General features: G+C 40.1%; 1 protein-coding gene across 1 annotated transcript in view; it reads right to left on the bottom strand.

The window, feature by feature from the left end:
* Positions 1-23,252, bottom strand: part of ADAM7 (ADAM metallopeptidase domain 7) — an 87,405-nt gene that overhangs the window by 18,067 nt on the left and 46,086 nt on the right. The window contains exons 10-20 of the mRNA XM_036314068.1: positions 21,258-21,342; positions 19,694-19,824; positions 17,672-17,846; positions 15,560-15,649; positions 14,322-14,517; positions 13,834-13,936; positions 12,702-12,888; positions 3,310-3,390; positions 2,059-2,137; positions 1,171-1,276; positions 676-775 (exon numbers count right to left, since the gene is read on the bottom strand). Of these exons, the coding sequence (XP_036169961.1) occupies positions 676-775; positions 1,171-1,276; positions 2,059-2,137; positions 3,310-3,390; positions 12,702-12,888; positions 13,834-13,936; positions 14,322-14,517; positions 15,560-15,649; positions 17,672-17,846; positions 19,694-19,824; positions 21,258-21,342 (1,333 nt within the window). The remainder of the gene's footprint in view (positions 1-675; positions 776-1,170; positions 1,277-2,058; positions 2,138-3,309; positions 3,391-12,701; positions 12,889-13,833; positions 13,937-14,321; positions 14,518-15,559; positions 15,650-17,671; positions 17,847-19,693; positions 19,825-21,257; positions 21,343-23,252) is intronic.

The raw sequence follows: 23,252 nt of genomic DNA, 5'->3' as shown, positions 1-23,252 counted from the left end.
CTATCTTTTTTTTTTTTTTTTCATGTGTGTGTGTTTTTCTATTGGTTTCAGAGAGAGAAAGGGAGAGGGAGAGAGAGAAACATCAATGATGAGAGATATTCATCCATAATCTGCCCCTTGAATGCCCCCTCCTGGGGAACTAGCTGGAAATCTGACCAGGAATGGAACTGTGACTTCATGGTTCATGGGTTGATGCTCAACCACTGCACCACACCAGCCAGGCTGAACATTATCTTAATCACATCCTTTTAGCTAGGAATAAAGATGACATAATGATAATTGCTAATTTACAAGAAACATACAATTGAGAGTCTTGGAGCTTTCAGCACCTCATTCTCAGTAAGAAGCATCCTGCTCTGTGACCTTGAGGATATTGAGGGTATAGAGGTATAAACAGACACCAACATATCGGGTGATCTTAGAAAGCCTGGAATATTCTTTTTTTGACTTACTCTCTAAAGCATGAGTGTGCTAATTTGGCTAAATTGTTTCTCGTCAATACTGGGTTTTGCCATTCTCTCCCTCCGCATATGTAGATTGAAGGCTTGGTGGTATGAAATTATGTTAAAGTGTTCTGCATCTTCTACCTCATTTAGATTTAGGGCTACTTCCACTTCAAACACATATTAATTAACTTTTTAAGTTAATCAATTATTGCAAATGAAATTTTCTCACATGTAGAGGATGAATATCAGGTAAGATTGGCTCAGCCCTGGTTTGCAGCTCATCACCGAAGTATCCTTTATTCTCCACTCCCAGTCTGTCTTGAGGTGGGCTGTGAAAAAGGAAGTGGAACAGTGATACATCATAGGGGATACAAGATAGTGATACAAGATAGGGGATACAAGATAGTGGTTAATATTAAACCGAGAAGGAGATTTTTAAAAGGTGGATACTCCGCTTACACCCTCTAACAATTAAATAAGAGGGAGAAATCAAAATTAGGATTAAAAACAAAACAAAACAAGACAACAACCCTGTAATTTCAATGTGCCATCAAGTTTGGGAACTATTGGGATAAACATTGGGATTAGAACTTGATATACGGCTACTCTTACTTGGTCTTTAATAAGAGGCTATATTTTGCCTCCATCAAGTACCCTCTATGGACACAAAGCCAATATATTCTCAGTAATGGTCTTCTTCAACACATAGGGAAGACAGACATACCTCTGAACTTGCTTCAATTTAATACAGTTTAGGTAGCGAATTAAAAATGTGATTCCCCCAATACCGATGATACCCAGGACAAGGACTACAACCAGGATGGAGATATCTGAAATGGTAAATAATGAACAACATAAACTGATGAACAAAAACAGATCCAAAGACAGAGAAGCATTGATCAGACCGTCAAACCTCAGAGGGAAGGTAGGGGAGGGTGGGGGTAAGTGGAAGAGATCAACCAAAGGACTTGTATGCATGCATATAAGCTAAACCAATGGGCACAGACAACAGGGGGGTGGGACATGAGTGGGGGGGGGGTTGGGGAGTAATGGGGGGATAAGGACACATATGTAATACCTTAATCAATAAAGAAATTTTTTAAAAAAACAACAATAAACAAACAACCACGAGCTTCAACCCAGATTTAAACTTTAGGACAGTAGAATATTAACATTTAACTGAGCGGTTACAAACCAGTTCTCTATTCCTTAAAATATTTTGATTCCCTCTCCCCACAATTTTTAAATTTTAAAGGAAAAGGCCATAATATTATACAAATTACCATCTATGTTAACAATGAACACTCCTTATGTTTAAGGGAACCACAATCAGCAGAAAAGTTTTGATTTTCAGTTATTAACAGATTATAGAAAAAGCCTTTTTGGGTTATGGGCTCTTAGAAGACCTAATGCAAATTTAGAAGAAGATACATTAATTCTAAAAAGCAATGGGAGTAAATTCAAGTGTGAGTATTTAAACATGTGAAAAAAAGACCATACAAATACATGCAGAAGCACAACATATATGTAGTAGACTCAGAAATTAAGAAAAAAGCTTTTTCACTGGCTAGGCTTTTGATATATGCAGGATAGTATATTCTAGGATGCTCACTGGTAACATTTAAGGATTCTTCCCATTCCACAATTATCTCTTCTTCCTCACATTGGCACTGGAGCTCACTGCCATCCACCTGGAAGAACAGTCAATCATAATTTTATCAAATTACTGGCATAAGCTGTGTTTTGCACTTCACTTAGTTTAATGCTAGCTAGTTCTACATCACACACACACTTTTATTGATTAATTAAACTGTATACTAAAATCAATTTTTAAAAGAAATAAGCAAACAAAATACAAGAATCAACCACCCTTGAAGAAGATGTTTGAGCAAGAGAATGATTCCAAAAACTTAAAACCAGATTAACAAGATGGCTTGAGTTATCTTTGCAGAAGGCATCAATTGTATTAAAGGAACAGCCCTTGCTAAAGTTGAATATATCACAGCCAAGGAACAAACTCTAACTAGGCTTAATAATAACGAGGTTATAGTAATGTGGGATAAAAGTGAGGGAACTATGTTTAGTTCATCGTGTAATAGTTAAGAACATACACTCTTTCTGTGTTTAAATATCAACTTTTCCGTTCACAAAAAACAAATTTAACTTGTCCTCCATTCGTAAAAGTAGGCTTAGGAATAGGACTCACCTTTTCAGTTGTTATGAAGTTTTAAAATTTTACACATATATGTGTATATATATATATATATATATATTACTTTAAAGAGTACCTGATATATATACAACTCTCTATATAAATGTTACTGATTAATTGGGCTTAGGAAAGATGTTATCCACAAACATGACTGCTAGGCACTGCTATTATTGAATAGTATTGAGTAAAAAAAAATATATAATGATTTGTTGTTTTTTTCAAAAGCTTTAGGCAAATGTTGGCATGATGTAATTTAAATATAAGTGATATTATGATGGATCCAACATTAAACTTTAAGCGTCCATCTCTTTCTATGAATTCTGCCTGGCACTGAGTTTTCATTTTATGCATTCCTCTCAGCTCAAAGACATTTTATGTGCTTAAGTACTGGGTTTCTGGATTACCAGTCTAATAATAAAACATATACTTGCAATATTGGCAACATGTATATGTAATATCTGGTTTGGCTCTTTGGATCAATTTTATTTATTATATGTGAAAACCAGTTCCCAAATGTACACTTGATTTCAGAATCACTATACAAACATGTGCATGAGTATACACACTCACGCACACACACAGGCCCAGGAATAAGTCCTATGTCAATAAATGTCTGGTAAGACATTACTTTAAAAAGAAGGCAAATCTTACAGCATTTTCATTGCACTGAAAGGAGCAATTAGTTGAATTGTAGAACTTCTCAAAATTCACACATTCACCATTGATGCACACCTAGAAATAAAACCAAGATACATTGGAATTACTTATTCTTAGAATTTACATATTTTTTTTCTATTATAAATAATCACAGGTAGAATATTCTGTATAATAAGAAATTTTCTGTAAAGATTTGATGGGCATCTATATATATATATATAAAAGGCTAATATGCAAAGTGTCCCTTTGGGAGTTCGACCGGGAGACTGGGAGACCAAGAGTTTGATTGCTCACTATGACATGCACTACCACCAGGGGGCGGCACAGAATATGGCGGGTGACCAGGAGTGGTGGCAGGTCACTGAGGGAGCAAGGGAAGGAGGAGGCGGGGAGGTGGGGTGGAGAGGTGGGGAATCTGATCAGCTCTGATCGCTGGCCAGACCTAGGGACCATACCCATGCATGAATTTCGTGTACTGGGCCTCTAGTTTGAAAATAATGTACTGTGCATTCAAATATTGTTGTACACAAACTTTTTAATTATTAAAATGTCTGTGTCATTAATTCTTCAAACATTAATCTGCATGTGTTTTGGGGGTCATATCCAGAAAGTCATCGCCAAGACCATGCCAGTTAACTTTCCTCTATGTTTTCCTCTAGGTGTTTTGGTGTTTCATCCCTGACATTTATGTGTTTAATTCATTTTGAGTTAATCTTTGCTCATATCCTAACATAAGTGTCCAATTTCATCCTTTTGCATGTGAATATCTGTTATTCACGGCATCATTTATTAAAGAGACTGTACTTTCCCCATTGTATGTACTTGGTGCCTTTGTCAAAGGTTAGTTGGCTGTATATGCATAGATTTGTTTCTCAGCTCTATTTGGTTCCATTGGTCTAGATGTCCATTTTTATGCCACCACCATGTTGTGTAAATTACTACATAGTTTGGAATAAGATGCTTCTAGTTTTGTTTTTTACTTAAAATTGCTTTGCTTATTTTGAATCTTTGTGGTTCATACAAATTTTAGAACTGTTTTTTCTTATTTCTGTAGAGAATACTATTGGGGTTTTGGTAGGAATTGCATGGAACCTGCAGATCATTTTGGGTAGTATGTTATTATAACAGCATTAATTCTTCCAATTTATGGACACAGAATATCTTTCAATTTATTTGTGACTTCAATTTTTTTCATCAAAGTCACATTTTTCAGTGTATAGATTTCACCTCCTTGGTTAAAAATATTTTAAAGTATTTTATTGTTTTTAATGATATTGTAAGTGGGAGAGTTTTCTTAATTTCTTTTTCAGATAGTTTATTTTCATTTTTGTTGACTTCATTGTGTGAAGGTAAGTATAAATGTCCTCTCTTTCTATGAATTGTTCCTGGTACTGAGTTTTATTTTATGAATTCCTCAGCTCAAGGACATTTATTGTTATTATTTCTTTAATTATATTTTACCTCTATTATGTTTTATTTATCTAAGAATTTCTAGATATCTCTATTAGATCTGTATTATATTTCTTAGAACTATATTTCTTGTTTTCATTTATTTTTTATTTTTTTGTTAATCCTCAATGGAGGATTTCTTTTTTTCAAAGAGAGTGGAAGAGAGGGGGAGAGACAGAGAGAGAGAGAAACATGGATGTGAGAGACACATCGATTGGTTGCCTCTTGCATGCGCCTGGTCTAGGGCCGGGAATTGAGCCTACAACCCAGGTACATGCCCTTGACCAAAATCGAACCTGCAACCTTTTGGTCCATGGGCTAATGTTCTAACCACTGAATCAAACCAACTAGAGCTATTTTTAAAAATTTCTTTATCTAACTTTTCTGTGTTAAGAAGTTAAGCTTCTAATTTACTATTTTTACATAGTACATATTTGATGGTTTGCTGTTCAAATTACAAATAAACTAGTGACCATGATTTGTTTTGTACTTTGAAGACTGTGCTTATTAATTGCAAATTATAACATTTTAGGATTTAATATTCTTTTAAATTGTATTAAGCATAATTAACTTTTTTCAAAGGATTATCCTCTTTTTTTAATCTAATCTGATAAAAGAGAAACATACAAATTGACCATACCTCTGCTACTCCCACAAGCCACGCCCACAAGCCACGCCCACAAGCCACGCCCACAAGCCAATCAGAAGTGAATATGCAAATTAACCCAACTAAGATGGCAGTGTCCACAGAGCTGGAGCGAGCAGGATGCTTAGGTTGCCCCCAGCAATGGAGGAAGCCAAGCTTTCCGCCTGCCCTGTTAGCCCTGAGCTCCGCTCAAGGCTACAAAGTTTCAATTATAGAAGATAAATAAATCCCAGATACCTGCTTCCAGCCTGCAGCTGTGGCCAGCCTGAAAACAGTCATCAGCCTGTCACTCAGGCTGGCCAGGCACCCCAGCAGGTACCCCCACAATGAAGGGGCTGTGGGCAGCCTGAAAACAGCCCTCAGCCCCTCACCCAGGCTGGCCACAACCCCATGGGGTGAGGGTCCCCACTGGGGTGCTTGGCCAACCTGCCAACAGCCATCAGCCCCTCACCTAGGCTGGCCAAACCCAAATGGGGTGAGGGTCCCCACTGGGGGTCTTGACCAGCCTGCAAACAGCCATCAGCCACTCATCCAGGCTGCTCAGGCACCCCAGTGAGGACCCCCACTCTGAAGGGGGTGTGGCCCACTTGAAAATGGCCTCAACCCCTCACCCAGGCTGGCCAGGCACCCCAGTGGGACCCCCCACCCTGAAGGGACTGTGGCCAGCCTGAAAACAGCCCTCAGCCCCTCACCCAGGCTGGCCATACCCCCATGGGTGAGGATCCCCACTGTGGGGCTTGGACAGCCCACAAACAGCCATTAGCCCCTCACCCAGTGCCGGTTCGGGGTTTTCTTTTTAATGCCCGCTTTTAAAAAATAAAAAAGGGGGAATTTTCCGGGAGCCGGTCCATGCTTGCTGTTTCAAGGGACCTGGCATATATGGCATACTGTTCTTAATATGTTTGCTCACCTTCTTGGCACTATGTGTTTTAACCAAGGTCTCTGAGAAAGGTTGTTTCCCCAGGTAGGGATTTTCCCCTGAAGCTAGGGAGGGAATAAAACCTCTTAACTAAGTGCCAGGTGGGTAATTAATCACTTTAACTATGAACAATCATGCTTAAGCTACATAATCTTTACTCCCTGGAATGGAGATAAGAAACGCCCTAACCTTTGTAATAGAGATTGATAGGATTGAGTCAACTGGTATAAATACAGATGTAACAAGACAGCAAGAAACAGAACTAAGAAGACAGAACCAAGAGAAGACAGAACCTACACACAGAACTTAGAACACAGAACTTAGAATACAGAACCAAAAGAAGACAGAACCAAGAGAGACAGAACTTAGGCACAGAACCTACACAGAACGTTCTCTAGAGACAGAAGAACTTCGCTGGAGAGAACATGGCAAAAGATCCTGGACTGAACCTGACTACAGAAAATGGCAAGAGAACCTGACTAGAACCTGGTGACCGAACCTGGCTGGAGAACCTGGACAGAACCTGGCTGGAGAACCTAGCGAGGGAACATGGCCACAGACTCTGGCAGGAGATCCTAAGCAGAACTTGGCTGGAGATCCTGGCTAGAGATCCTGGCTAGGCTGCTGATCAACTGAACGCTGCCTCCATGTCATTCCTTCTTCGCCAACTCCGTCTACACCTTTGGGGACCCCTGGACCAGCTGGGGCAGGACCCCGGCAACCCAGGCTGGCCAGGCACCTCAGTGGGGACCCCCACCCTGAAGGGGGTGTGGCCAGCCTGAAAACGGCCCTCAGCCCCTCACCCAGGCTGGCCAGGAACCCCAGCAGGATCCCCACCCTAATCTGGGACACCCTTCAGGGCAAAGCAGCTGGCCCCCACCCGTGCACCAGGCCTCTATCCTATATAATAAAAGGGTAATATGCAAATTGACCCTAACAGCAGAACCACTGGGAATGACTGGTCACTATGACACACACTGACCACCAGATGCTCAATGCAGGAGCTGCCCCCTGGTGATCAGTGCACTCCCACAGGGGGAGCTCTGCTCAGCCACAAGCCAGGCTGATGGCTGCCAGCACAGCGATGATGGCGGGAGCCTCTCCCGCCTCTTCAGCAGTGCTAAGGATGTCCAACTGCAGCTTAGGCCTGCTCCCCACTGGCAAGTGGACATCCCCCAAGGGCTCCTGGGCTGCCAGAGGGTTGTCTGACTGCCAGCTTAGGTCCAATCCCCCGGGTAGCGGGCCTAAGCCAGCAGGTGGACATCCCCCGAGGGGTCCCAGACTGCAAGAGGGCACAGGCCGGGCTGAGGGACCCACCCGAGTGCACAAATTTTTGTGCACCGGGCCTCTAGTATATATATGTTTCTTAGGGGACTGTAATCTCTGATTCTTCAGACTGGTCTCCACTATTCAATTATTTTATGCCTGTTGTTGTTTGTCCTCTTTGCTTATTCTTATGGAACAGATTTTTAATATACAGTCACATGTCACTTAATGATAGGGATATGTACTGACAAATGTGTCATTAGGTGATTGTGTCGTTGTGCAAATATCATAGAGTGCATTTATACAAACCTAGATGGTATAGCCTACTATACAGCTAGGCTGCATGATGTAGCTTGTTGCTCTTATGCTACAAGCCTGTATGTACAGCATACTGTAAACAATTATGACACAATGCTAACTATTTGTGTATCTAAACACAGAAAAGGTAGAAAAGTATTATATAAAAGATAAAATATGATAAGCCTGAAGAGGGCACTTACCATGAATGGAGCTTGCAGGACTGGAAGGTGTTCTGGCCAGAAAGTGAGTGGTGAGTGAAGGTGAAGGCCTAGGACATTACCGCACACTACTGTAGACCTTATAAACAGTCTCACAATCCCTCCTGCTTCCTTCCAACAGTGTTGGAAAGAGAACATTGAAATGGTCAGTGCTGCTCCATGAACAGGGACGTGGGCTGGATTGGTGGGAAAGATTGAGGGGAAACTGACTGGGAAAAGCATAGATCACCATAACAGTGGCTGGCAGGAGGGAGTGAAAGGTGATCTGAGGATATGGATAACTAGGAATAAGAAACTGAGATGAAGAGACAAAGGAACATAAAGGATAGGCATGGCAATACAGTTTTGTCTATTGGATGTTGGAGCAGTGGTCAGATTTTTGAACTTTGTAATATTCATAAGAAAAGAGGGTGTTTAACAGAGAGAGGGTGTAGAACTGAGGACCCAATATTTTGACTTTGGAAATTTTTTTGTTGTTGTTCTATTGACCCTACCTGTCACAAAGGTCTCTGTTTGTCATTAAATTAATGCATACAGTAAAACTTATCTATACTTTCCGTCATTACAACCTGAAAATATTTCCACAGTACAGGGACAGGCTACCACAGAAAGTTTTTACTAAAGTGGCAATGGCACTTAATAGTTGTTAAAAGGGGAAGAGATTGAGAAGTGCAGATTGGCAGTTACAGTACTCTGTCATGAGGCTGTAAAGTACAGGACAGGGAATATCTATATATATATATAAGCCTAAGGACCGTTATGACCAGAAAACTGGAATGACCGGAACGACTGAATGACCGGCAGGTAGCTAAGATGTGCACTGACCCAGACCTTGCTGCTGGGGTCCTGACAGCCCCGAATCTGGTTCACCCACACCCCGGACCCAGGCAGGAGGAAAGAGGGAGCCCAATTCTTTGCAGAATCAGCTGTTGGTTAGCTTGTTTCTGGGGTCCTGACAGCCCTGAATCTGGTTCACCTGCACTCCAGACCCAGACAAGGCGAGATGGCCCCAATCAGCCCTGATTTCCGGCCAGGCCTAGGGACCCCACCCGTGCATAAATTCATGCACCAGACCTCTAGTAGGCAATAATATTATAATAACTATGTATAGCGCCAGTTGAGTACTGGCAATATCGGGGGCACACTTTGCAAAGTATATATGATTATCTAACCACCATGCTGTACACCTGAAACTAATAGAAAATAAAATAAAAAATTTAAAAATGGGAAAAAATCACATTTCAAGAAAAAAATAATTATTACTATAAGTTACTGCCTGTGGACCTGTGTCCTTGTACAGGATCTTATGTTCTCCACAGAGAATTTAGAGCAGTGTGCTCTGAAAACAATCAAGCTACCTGGAGGGCTGTAGTACCCTCTAAGTGTGCAGTGCTGGGGGAACAAGCCCCTCTGTGCCAAAGGAAGTCAGTGGTGACAGGCTGGGATGTGATCTCTGCCCTCAAAATTGAGGTGCTGTCAGTGAGAGGCAATCTATTGCCACACCCTGCAGATATTTCTTCCATCAGAGAAAAAAACATCTTCTGAACATCTGTCCTTTCATTTCTTACAGAAAATTCAGTTCCATTATAATCTCATGGGACCACCATTGTATATACAGTCCATTGTTGACCAAAACGTTGTTGCGCAATACATGACTATACATGATTGAACACTGGGGAACATTGCCTTACAACCCATGAAGTTAAGTCTCAACTAGAGAGAAATAGTGAGATACTTATTTTAATTTGCCCACTTTTGTATGTTTAATAAAGGAAGAACTACAGAGAGTTTTACAGCAATTCCTTTGTGTCAGAGTACACATTAATCCCCTTTTCGTCCCTCTCCTCTCTTCTTCCCTCTCCACTCTGTTCTTCTCTTCTCTTCTCTTCTCTTCTCTTCTCTTCTCTTCTCATCTCTTCTCTTCTCCTCTCCTCTCCTCGTCCTCTCCTCTCCTCTCCTCTCCTCCCCTCCCTCCTCTCCTCTCCTCTCCATCCTCTCCTCTCCTCTCCTCTCCTCTCCTCTCCTCTCCTCCTCCGCTCCCCTCCCCTCCCTTCCCTTTCCCTTCCGTCCCTTCCCTCCTTCCCTTCCCTTTCCCTTCCTTCTCCGTCTCATCTCCTATCCTCTCGCTCTCTCTCCTCTCCTCTCCTCTCCCCTCCCCTCCCTCCCCTTCCCTTCCCTTCCTTCCCTTCCCTGCTCCTTCCCCTCTCCTCCTCTCCTCTCCTCTCCTCTCCTCTCCTCTCCTCTCCTCTCCTCTCCTCTCCTCTCCTCTCCTCTCCTTCCCTTCCCTTTCCCTTCCCTTCCCTTCCCTTCTCTTCCCTTCTCCTCTCCTCTACTCTCCTCTCCACTCCTCCCTTTTTCCCCTTCCTTTCCCTTCCCTTCCCTTCCCTTCCCTTCCCTTCCCTTCCCTTCCCTTCCCTTCCCTTCCCTTCCCTTCCCTTTCTTTCCTTTCCTTTTTATTATCTACTACAGGCTTGGTGCATGAAATTCTTCCCTGAGGAAATTTGTCCCTCAGCCTGGCCTGTGCCCTTGGGGGATGTCTGACTGCTGGCTTGTGGAAGGCGACCAGCGGTGGTACTTGCCAGCCAGCCTTGCCCCTTGATCGCTGCTGCTGGTCACCTCCCTCTCAGGGGGCAGACACTCAGTGCAGGAGCTCCTGCATTGAGCGTATGCCCCCCGGTGGTCAGTGCGTATCATAGTGACCAGTTGTTCCACCAATCATTCCTCTGTTCGGTCAATTTGCATATTAGGGTTTTATTATTTTATCTGTGTCCTAAGTTCTGTAGTATAACTAAGGAAAAAGGGCACCCAGGTGCCTTGGAATACTTTTGCTCTCTTATCCTACAGCAAATTAAAAGGCCTGGAAGGGGTGGGTGTGGGGTGGAGGAGGTCAATGGAAAAAAAAGGGGACATCTATAATACTTTCAACAATAAAGATAAATTTTAAAATAAGGTAGGGAAATATTTTTTAGTTATGGTTACAATGTAAAAAGACATGTACCCAGAAAAAATAACTACTAAGAGAAACTAGAATTTCTTTATGCATTTTAAATTCCATATGTCTAAAAATAGCATTTTATTGTAAAAATAAAATGAAAAATCCTGTACCTAGTGTCTTTGTGATACCTCCATAGACTGGCATTTGCCACACAAGGATTCTCTCATTAGGAATTGGTTCCAGAACTGGCACCGTTGTGACGGTGCACTTCTGGACTAAAGCTTCTCTTATAAGAATAAGGACATGATCACAATGTACTTATGAGATCAAGACGGGTTCCTTAACAACTGCTCCCCTATCAACCCCTCTGTTCAATTCCTGTCGCTCTTAATGGGGTTCTAGGAAGGGGATGTCATACTTCTGCCTTGTATGTCTGGCTGATTTTCCTGACCTGAAGTGAATAAAACATTGTTTGCTAATTTTTTCAACCTGACACCTCACACTTTATCTTGTTGGAAATCCCTGAACTTTCTAGCTTGTGGTTAGTACACACAACTCAATTTTCACAAATATAGATACCTTATCATTTTGATATTTATTTAGTCATTTTAATGGAAAACTGTATAGTTAAATATTTGGGCTTGAAATATTGGTCTCTATTAAGTTTTTTTAAACTCTAATCTTCTTTTATATTCTGAAGTTTTGTTTTCTAATTCAGTTCTCTATTATGTTACATGAAGGATACTGTAATGTTTGTGGATTTTCGCATAGAGAAGGGAAGCCATACCACAGAAAGTACTCAATTTCAAAAGAGCTGGTTTAAAAAAATAAATTTTTATATGCATTCCATATGTACTTGTGTTTATAAACCTGGATGAGTTGGCTGTTGTTGTTAGTATGCATTCTTACGTTTTATCTTGCAATAATAAGCCCTTTCTAATCTGGCCTCATTCTACCTGTTCAATTTAATTTTATTCCAGTTCATCCAAAGCTGCAGCCACACTGAAATTATCAGTTACCTGAACATGCCGTATACATTATGTAGGTATCTATTCATAAAAAGTCTTTGCTCATTTTCTGTGTGTTGAAAAATGTTGTTCAAGTCAAAGCTGAAACGTCACTCATTGTAAGATGTCATTCCATGTTCTATAAGTAAACTTGGTCCTTTGGACTCAGATGTACATTGGTCACACCACTTTGAAAGCCCTTGTGTTGGGTTGTAATGATATATTTCATTTAACCTATGAAATTCTCAAGTATGCTCATCTTTGCATCCTCTGTGTCCAGCACAGTCACTGGTACCAGAGTATGTGCCCAGTAAATATGGGCCAATGAATAAAATAAATAAAAACTGTATGGCTGCTTCATAGCCAAATTAACTTAAAAATTATGTCTATAATTTTATTCCATGTCTTCTCTAAGACACTAATTAAGCAAATTTATAATATTTACATATCATTTCGTATACTAAAGCTGGAATAAAATGAATATTTGTGAAAATGTCATTGCTACTCTGCTCAATACAAAAATTACCAATATTTTTTTTTCCTGCTTTCTCTTATATAGGCCCTCTGGACCCAATCCTAGGATCCAAAGATGTTTTACAGTGGCTGAGCCAAGAAGGTTTAATCAAACAAAGAGTTTTTATCTTACCATTTCATCCCCGCATTTTGTTCCAGGAGCAACCAGGCCCAGGTCTCTAGGATTGTGGTATAAATAAAAGGCTTTGCAGTCAGTGGTGACATTCTTCTTTGGAACCTTCATATGATAGATCTTTTCTTCTCCAAGGAAAGATGAGTGCTGCCCCCCGGTGCAGTAGATCTTTCCACATTTGACGTCTCTGGAGAAAAGGGACAGCATTCTCAGTCTTGGGACCAGAACAGAACTTCAGAGACTAGGTTTGCCCTGAAGTGGCCTGGCCACTGTTTTCTAGGCCCGGGCTTGCCAGCGGGCTGCGGAAGAGCCAGGAGCAGGGTAGACTGTGGTGCAGTCCAGTCCTGACCCAGGGAACTGAGATGAATAGGCAAAGCTATAAATTGCTCATATTTCTCTCTGATATCTTTGTGGTTCTCACAAATCTATATTAGCTTAAGCTTACAGAAGAATATTTTTATTAGTAATTTGAGTTAGCTTAACTTGAATCAGGATGCTAAGATTTCTTCCTTATTCTCCCTTGCATAGAGCGCGTTAGTTGATTCCTATAATAAACCAGTGAGGTGTGATTATGATAATCTCTGTTTTGAGGATTAGGAAGTAATTGGAAGTAAGGAAAGTTCAATGACTGCCCATTTTCACCTACTGTTGTTTTCAGGCCAAATCATGTTCCATGGCATGTAAAGCCCTGCCAAGTATCAGCAACAAACACGGACACAGCTCATGCTTTTAAAAATCAGATCTAACTTCCAATTCTTCCATTTCTCTTCCAACCTCAACTTCTACCTTTCTTAATATGGCTTCACTCTTTCTTCCTCTCTTCCTCTTTTAACCTTTTCTACTTATTTTCTTCTTCCTCCTATTTTCTCCTTTCTCTTTTTTATTCCTTCCTTTTCCTCTGAAGAACATAACATCTTTCCTATCTTTCCTCCTTATAGTCTGTGACCTTCAGCAAATGAATACAGTACATAAATGCCAGCTGACACTGTCAGGGATGCGTGCTCTCTCCCTTTCCACTTCCGTTGTCCCAGTCACCTCAGCAAAAAGAAGTTAACAGCTGACAGAACAAGAGCCGCTCTGATCTGGCAAAACATTCTTGGAGGGCACTAATTTTTCTTCACAAGGCACTTACTTGTCTTCACAGGGAATTAATTTGCTTTTCTTGCTTTTGCAGTATCCGAATTTATCTCCCTTTTTATTCATGATATAGCAGATATCAGGACTTCCTTTTGCTTCTGGGATACAAAATGATATAATAAAAGTAAAACAATGAAAGCATGAATATTATTTATTATAAAATACTTTATTTTTTTCTGATGTAATTGAAATTTCAATATTATGTAATGGTGAAGCAGAATGGAATAAATAGCTAATTTAAAAATTATTCTATTCCCTCAGATGATATGTAGTATGGGTATATAAAAGTAATAAACATACCTTAATCCACCTACTGAGATAGTCAATTAATATTAGAGGCAATGTCAATTAATATTAAAGGTAATATGTGAAGAGGTGCTAGGAAATATCTTTAAGAAATTACACACATGGCATTATTTTGAACAATAACAGAGAAATAACGGCTATCAGCATTATCAGTCACCCACAGTAACTGTCTCTCACCATGATCAAATAATTCGGAGCACTGGTCGTCCCGGGTGGGACATCTCCCCAGGAAGCAGTAGCCTTTTGCATTCTTGCAAGGAGTTCCATTGGCTTGGAATTGGTCCTGTGGACACGCAGAGGAGTGGCCCGTACACGCTTCAGGAAAATCACATTCATCTTTTGCTGGTCTGCATAAGGACCCTGCTTTTTTCATCTGTTGAAGAAAACCAAACAGATTAAATCTTGGGCAAATCTATATAGGTAAGGCTCAATAAATAGGAGGAAGATTGACCCATTTAATTTATCTCAAAAAGTTTTTAGGACTGAATCATACCTTCCTTTTCCATTCCACTGAGAATTATCATCATTTGTGAATGCTTTGGCTTTTATTCATTTAAGCAATGCCAAGATATTGTTTTTGAGATTTGGTATTAGGACAGCATTGGGCAGAGTTGGGATGGACATAAATTGAGAAATGAATAAATGTTCTGTTCATCTTGTCTTCTTCAATCCTTGCTCCAGCACTTCTCCCCTCCCCCAACCACCACCACTACCACACACACACACACACACACACACACACACACACACACACACACACACACCTGGAAGCCCCTGCCTAACAGGAGGAATCTCCATTCCCAAGAATTAGATTTCTCCCATGAAGTAGAAACATCCCCTGACTTCACTGGAGGGCACTGCATGGATGTATTCCCTCATTCAGCCATTCAATCTGCATTGAATTGTGCTGAGTTCTGAAACTATTTCAAGATGAGTAAGACATGCTTCCCTTTCCCTTGTGATTTCACAATCTAGTGGGGCAAAAGAAATGTCAATAAATGCTTGCACAGAGCCATTGGGATTTCTGGTCATCTTGCCTAGAAACATATCTCCAATTCCAGCATAACTCTTTCCCCTATTTGTTCACTCTTGTTGGGATGCCAATCCACACCCTCACCCCAATCTGAGGTTGAATAGTTTGGTAATGATTTAAAAGAAGCAAGAGTAATGTCAGCCATGTAACTCCATTTCTGAAACACCAAGCAATGCATACCCACTTCTCCACTTCCCAGACCAAAACACTGCCCAGTACTTAGAAGTCAGAGCACCTCAGAAGAGGTGCTGTTGTGTACAAGCAAGCCGCGCCTGAGTCTGGGATTTGTGGCAAAGGATTTTAGTGGTCAGACAGCACGTTGGTCCTTTGTTCACATAATCAACTACAGACAGAGAAATCTGGAGCTAGCAACGGATCTTACTTGACAAGATTCACAGCATTCTCCTTCTGCACAAGTAAATCCTGGCTTCAACAGACACTTGTTGGCATCACAGCAAGGATTAGTGCACTCCTGGCAAAAATTAAAAATCAGAAATTGGATTGCAGTTTGGCTCCTGTTTGAAGAGTTAATCAGCTGTGCTTCTGAGAAATTTAGCATCACTTGTGTTTCAGAGTTAAATACAAATGCATGGTCCTTAGCTACGACAGCTATACAAGGTGGGGCAGAAGTAGGTTTACAGTTATTCGTATGGAAAATAATACAATAATAAATAAGAATACAATAATGAACACTGTAAACCTACTTTTGCTAAGCCGTTATAAAGACTACTGCTTGCCATTGGTGTTGGGGACTTTTACTTTGTTTCCTTCCCACCTGGTTGCTCAGTATCCCAAAGTTCATGACCTCCCATTCTCCTGCTGACCGCTCTCTGGGAGGGTCTCGCTGCTTCTCTATTCTAAAGGTCTGATGTGAGATAACACAACTTCTGAAGATCCGATTTCACATTTTCCTTAAGAATCCAAGTATTTCAGGCTGACATTTACTTTTTAATGCATAATTAAATAATAACAGCAAGTTGGACACATAGGCTCTATCTGCTCATAATTTAAACTGCAAACAGAACTGTCTGCATCTGGTCATGTGAGTTACTTCATATGTGAGGGTGAAACTGTGAACCATTACAAAGAAGCTGCATGGGCAAAGGCATCAATTTCAAAGTTAAAGCCTCTGTGCATTTCATGAAAGACATTTGAAGGCTTGATGTTTTGTAACCTATGGATGTTTTGTAACCTTGATGTTTTGTTCCCACTCTGATTGTGGATTCCCTTAATTGCCATCCTACTAGAATTTTTTAAAAAATTAAATTTATTGGAGTGACATTGGTCAACATATCATATAGGTTTCAGGTGTGGGTTTCTAACTTTTTGGAGTTGTGTCACGTCTCCAATGCACATACTCAGAATGAGGTCTTTGGACCTGCAGCATCAGTATAATCTTTCAAGTTGGTAGGAATGAAATATCTCAGCCCACTCCAGACCAATTGAATAAAAAAACCACATTTTATCAACATCTCCAGCTGATGCATCTGTACTTGGTAATTTGAGAAGAAATTGTCTAATACAATTTCTTGAAATAAATAACTCTATGTTGAAGAAAAGCTGATGAAGAGTTACTTTAAAATTTGCCTCAAAGGATTATTCTAAATGTTTCAGGGACTAAGACTGCAATATATATATGAAAGGTTAGAAGTTTCCTGCTCAATTATAAGACAGTTTTTTTTAATAACATGAGCTGTCACACTAGGCTATAGCTAACCTCATAATTTCCAGAGTAAAAGAGGATTGACTGAAGGATTTTGCAGAGTGAATTTCTACTGTTCATGAGAGACCAGAGAATGACACAAATGAGTTCTACTTACAAGAAGAGCCAATCTATAATAATAAAAGGGTAATATGCTAATTATACTGGACGTCATTCTGGATGTCATCCCGGACATTCTTCCAGACCAAGCTGGGGCTGAAGAGAAGCCCAAGTCCCGGGTGCCAGAGAGACGCAGGTGCCGGCAGCCAGGGGAAGGAAGGCCTACTCTTGCACGAATTTTGTGCATCGGGCCTCTAGTTAATATATAAAGCAGTGACTGTGATGGAGTGGACCTCCAGCAAGATCATTATACACAATTTATTACTCAGTAGGAAGCCTTTGATAAGGTTGCACCAACAGCCTGTTTCCAAATGACAAAAAAGAAGCATGGTCTTTAAAGTTTTACGAGGAATTTCATGGTTGATTAATGGCTACATCCCTGCCTAGGTTCTAGCTGAGCACAAACTTTGTACTTTAAAGACGTGCCCTGGCCAGTTTGCCTCAGTGGATAGAGAGTCGGCCTGTGGACTGAAGGGTCCCGGGTTTGATCCCAATCAAGGGCACATGCCCAAGTTGTGGGCTCCATCCCCAATGGGGGGCATGCAAGAGGCAGCTGATCAATGATTCTCTCTCATCATTGGTGTTTCTATCTCTCTCTCCCTCTCCCTTCCTCTCTGAAATTAATAAGAATATATTAAAAAGAAGAAAAAAGACAGCATCATTTGCAAATACCTGAGCAGGGCCACAATCACATTCTTCTCCCTCATCCAAGTTCTTGTTTCCACAAGATGGAGAATCATTTGAGTTATCAGTAAATGGAACATTAAACATGCATGCTGGATTATAATCATTCAGGAATTTCTCATACTGTATTCTGTTGCATTTACTGAATTTTAGTGCAGGAATGCTAGAGAAAAGTTAAAAGTAAACATTAATCATATCATTGCATACTGGTAGAATAACTGTGAAAATTTTATAAATAATTTAGAAAGAAAAAATAAATAGTAAACTCTAAAAGTCTATTTATTTTTCTTACTCTTGCCTTTCTGTTACAGCAGAGTGACTGAGCTCTTCATTATATAAAATGTCTTATTGAAACACAGCCAACAAATGCTATTATGGTGAAAATGTGTTGACTTTATAGCACCAGAAAATCCTTCATGAACCTTGGTTTAGGCTGATAGTCCTTGCTTGCTGCTCCCATATCACTTTTTATTTTTTCTTGAACTAATCAATATACTTGGTTATCATCCATGTAAGACCACAAGCTTCTCAGTGCAAAGACTGAATCATGTTCAATTTTTTTGTTTTTTTAAAGAAAAGCACCTGTTGCCCTAGCCTGCTTGGCTCAGTGGATAGAGTGTTGGCCCTTGGACTGAAGGGTCCCAGGTTTGATTCCTGTCAAGGGCACACACCTCAGTTGCAGGCTTGATCCCTGGCTTTGGTCAGGGGACATGGGGGAGGCAACCAATCAGTGTGTCTCTCTCATATCAATGTTTCTTTCTTTCTGTCTCTCCCCTTCCTTTCCACTCTCTCTAAAAAATCAATGGGAAAATATCCTCAGGTGATGATTAACAAAAAAATGAAAAATAGAAAAAGAAAGGCACTAGTTACTACAGTGGCTGGAACAGAATAGTTGTCTATAAATATTTGTTGAAACAAACTATTCATTTAATAATATGTAACACATCCTCGGAATGGGATATAGTTTTAGAAAACTGAAATTGATCTCCCTCCTATTTTCTTTTTCTTTTGACTCCTTTTCATCCTTATTGACACATAGATCAAATAGAGATGGACGTTTAGAGTCCTGAATACATTAGATGATTAGATTAGGATGGTGGGACCCTGAAAATAAATGACTAATTATGTGGATAACCATATAAAATTAGATATCAGTTATTAATTCTTCCTCTATTCTAGTCACTATGCTTGGGTCCTTTAGCTATTTTCCTCCATTTAATCAATATATAGAAGTACTGGTTACCATCAAGTAATTTTTTTCTACTTTATACAATGCACTACGTGCGCCTACTGTGAAAGAGTTCAGAGATGTGCAAGGCTCGGGGCCTGACTGCAGCTAATTCAATGCTGGGAGCAAGCTGGACATCCTCTTATTCTGTCTCTAGGGAGTGCCTTATATGTGTCTGGGACTTTTCTAGACAGTGGTTCTATAACAATGAACAAAGAAAAACAAAACAAAACAAAACAAAACAAAAAAACCCTGACCTCATGATACGTGTATTCTAATGGAGGAGGAAAATAACTAAAGATGTAAAACATAGACTATATTAGATAGTGGTTAATACTAAAGGGGGGATTAAAGCAAAGGGTGAGGGTGTGCACTCTGTTAGAGTATATCTGTGAGGGGACAGGATTGAAAAACTGGATCAGGTAGCTACGAAGGCTTTGCTGAGAATGACGTTTCAGTGATGATAAACCAAGGCATGCGGAGTGTGTCCCGCTCCTGAGCAGCTGGGTATAGTGACTAATTGATTGTCATATACTTTTGCAATGTGCTTAGATGGAGTTTTAGAATTTCTCTTATTTATATCAGTAGGAGATACACTACCGATGAATATGATTTAGTTCCCTGAGGGAAGCACTTTACCGTAACTGCTTTTGTAATAGACCTTCTGGAGTATATTTAGGAAAAATTCTATATCATCACAATATACCCCTACAATGTGGAATTTGAATCAAAAGTCACTCTCAAAATATTTAAATGTGTTCTCTATATCATTTGAGCCTTACCTTCCACCTTTATCCATCACACATGTTCCCAGAGTGCAGGTACATGGGTAATCGTCATGCTGTAGCCCAAGGTTATGCCCCAGCTGATGGGCCATTCGGCTTGCAATCACATTAAGGTCAGGTAAAAGGTCCTGATGCCAAAAGAAGATGTCGTTAGACATTTCTACAAGACAGCACACTATAGGAAATAGTGCTTTGAACTAATGGTTGAAACCTGTTTTCTAGCTTCTGGTTAACTGATACTTATTTGAGAGGCCATGGGGTGTGGCCTCTTCTGCCCCTCAGTTTCTTTAATTTTATAATGAGGTTGGACAAATGATGTTTGAGTGGCTCTAAATCTATCATTTTGAAATTCTTTTTTTGTGGTATAATAATGGTCATAGTTGGAGTTATACAGACACATTCTTACAAATAGCTAAAAATTATTAACTAATGCTCAATTAAATAAACATTACTACCATCCATATACCAGATAATCAAAGGGTAAAAATAAAAATATGTGTGGTTCATGTTTTCAAAGTGCAGTCTCACATTGCACAAAATTGTTATGCAATCATGAGAATGGAGTTTCTACTTGAAGAAAACCAGAAGGGTCATTGCTGCAAAATCCAACACAAAATTGATTATTACCTGTTTGTAGTTCTATTTAACATTTTAATCTTTATATTATTTTCAAAAATATGAATTTCCAAAGGGGATGGAATATCAGGTTACTGTAAAAGTAAAATACCACTAATTTGGTAATTTCATCTTGCTCATTTAAGTTTAAAATATGCTCTAGGTTATAATATCATAATTTAAGTGGTGACTGCCTATTAATGATTAGGTTGACTCTTTATGCAACATTTATGATATTAAAATTAGATGATTCCATGGGCAAACACATAATCATACAAAGAATCATACAACAAATAGCTCATGAATTCATTTTAATAAGTTCTAGCTTTTAATTTCAACATCGTAACAAGCCTGGGCTGAGTATTTCAATCATTGGGTAGGCACTAAAAAAAGTAATCCAAGTCTTAATGTTTTCAAATATTTCTTTAATACGGTTACCTGGACAGTACTTACTAGAAGCTCAGTGACTTGGGAAAGGATCAGATAAACAAGGGTCAGAGTCAGCAGTGTGAAGGTCTTATGCTTTTGGAAAAGAAATTGCAAGTCTGCCTTGATGTGATATTTTATATGACCTATGCAATTTCTTTTCAGCACAAGAACAATTATTCTCACTTGCTAAATCAGTTGAATTTAATGGACTTTACATGTCCTGTACACAACTCTATTTAATATGCAAAAGAACTTCTTAAATCTTTGCATGTTAATTTGTATATGATGTTATCTTAAACTATGAACACTGCTTTACCTTTATTATTCATCTATAGTTTTTTTATAAAACATTTCCTTTCTCATTTAATAAAAGCAACATGGAAGTTTGATCATGACATATGTTGGTGGGGATATATGAAGGAATGCATACCTGGTCCCTTTCACTAGGACACAGAATACTACATAAGTTTAATTCAAATTTTTATTAAGTAGTATAACATAAATAAACACAGCCCACCTTGACAACACTGCAGGAATAATAGGGCAGGCACATACCCCCTGGATAAGAAATTCCTTGTGCATGGGTATAAAGCCACTTCCCACTATAAACAAAATGAAAATACACTCTTCAATATGAGATAGTAGTTTAATTAATACATGCATTGAACCACAGTGAACTCCCACAATGCTAGTGCCTTTGCACATGAAAGTGTCTTTTCTTTTTCCTGGAGTTAAGGATGACTTCAGTTGACATTAAGCTCATTTTAAAACTGTGGCATATTAGGTGCATTGAAAAGTCAATGCAATATTTAGTTGAAATCATATGAAAGTACTTTCTTAAAAATAACAATAGTACAGCCCCATTTTACTTGACTTCAGTTTACCCTGCATCCAGCTCTGGATAAAATAACTTTTAAAAAAATTAAAATGTTTAGAGCCTGGCCAGTGTGGCTCAGTGGTTGAGCATCACAGTTTGATGCCTGGTCAGGGCATATGCCCAGGGTGCAGGCTCAATCCCAGTGGAGTGTGCAGGAGGCAACCAATCAATGATTCTTTCTCATCATTGATGTTTCTATCTTTCTCTTCCTCCCTGAAATCAATAAAAATCCATATTTTAAAAAAGGTTCAGAGGTAAAAATGCAACATAGTGAATGGACGCAACACCATGATTAATTGTTTGTATTTGAAAAATTTTAAAAATGTCGAATCAGCCATAAAAAAATATAGAGAATTTGATATCTATGATCAAAGATTTAGAAGAGTTGTCATGTGAAAACAGAACTATCCGTAGATTAACTGAAAAGACAGATGTAGATGTGTATATCAAAGGAATCTAAATCTGGTATGCTTTCAAGAAAAACATTTAGAGTTGGAACACCTAAAGAGAGCTATCATGGGCTGGTAGGCCACTCGTAGAGTATAGTAGAGATTTAAACACAAGAAAGGTGGTCAGGCTGGATGACATCTTTTAATCTTTAACGTGTTCAGCCAAGAAGATGTACTCTGCCCAGCCAGCATTGCTCAGTGATTGAGATCCCATGAACCAGGAGGTCACTGTGTGATTCCCAGTCAAGCACATGCTTGAGTTGCAGGCTTAATCCCCAGTAGAGGTTGTGCAGGAGGCAGCCAATCAATGATTCTCTTGCATCATTCATGTTTCTATGTCTCTCTCTCTCTCCTCCTTTCCCCTAGCTGAAATCAATAAAAAAAAAATATATAAGATATACATATGTATGTATAATATGTGTGTGTGTGTGTGTGTGTTTATATATGTACCAGAGACCCAGTGCACGAAATTTGAGCACTCTGTGGGGAGGGTCCCTCAGCCCAGCCTGTGCCCCCTCGCTATCCAGGAGCCCTCAGGAGATGTCCAACTGAAGGCTGTCAGTCGGACATCCTTAGCATTGCCACAGAGGCAGGAGAGGCTCCTGCCACCAGTGCTGCGCTCATCAGCCATGAACCTGGCTTCTGGCTGAGCGGTGCTTCTTCTGTGGGAGCGCACTGACCATCAGGGGCAGCCCCTTCATTGAGCATCTTCCCCCTGGTGGTCAGTGTGCATCATAGCAACTGGTCGTTCTGCCATAGGGCTGAAACTGGCTCTCTGACATCCCCTGAAGGGTCCCGGATTGCCAGAGGGGTCAGGCCAGGCTGAGGGACCCCACCAGTGCATGATCCGGGCTGGGGAGGGATGTGGGAGGTTGGCCAGCAAGGGAGGGACTGTAGGAGGGTTCCAGGGCATGTCTGGCTCATCTCGCTCAGTCCCAATCAGCTGGACCCCACCAGCAAGCTAACCTACCAGTCGAAGCATCTGACCCCTGGTGGTCAGTGCATGTCATAGCGACTGGTAGAACAGTAGACTGCCTGCCCCCTGGTGGTCAGTGCATATCATAGTGAGTGGCATATCATTAGCATATTATGCTTTGATTGGTTGAACGGACAACCAGACGACCAGACACTTAGCATATTAGGCTCTTATTATATAGGATATGTGTGTGTGTGTGTGTGTGTGTGT

Source organism: Myotis myotis, unplaced genomic scaffold, assembly GCF_014108235.1.
Source record: "Myotis myotis isolate mMyoMyo1 unplaced genomic scaffold, mMyoMyo1.p scaffold_m19_p_6, whole genome shotgun sequence".
Taxonomy (NCBI): domain Eukaryota; kingdom Metazoa; phylum Chordata; class Mammalia; order Chiroptera; family Vespertilionidae; genus Myotis; species Myotis myotis.
The sequence above is the reverse complement of the archived record's forward strand: the minus strand, read 5'-3'. Positions and strand labels throughout refer to the sequence as shown.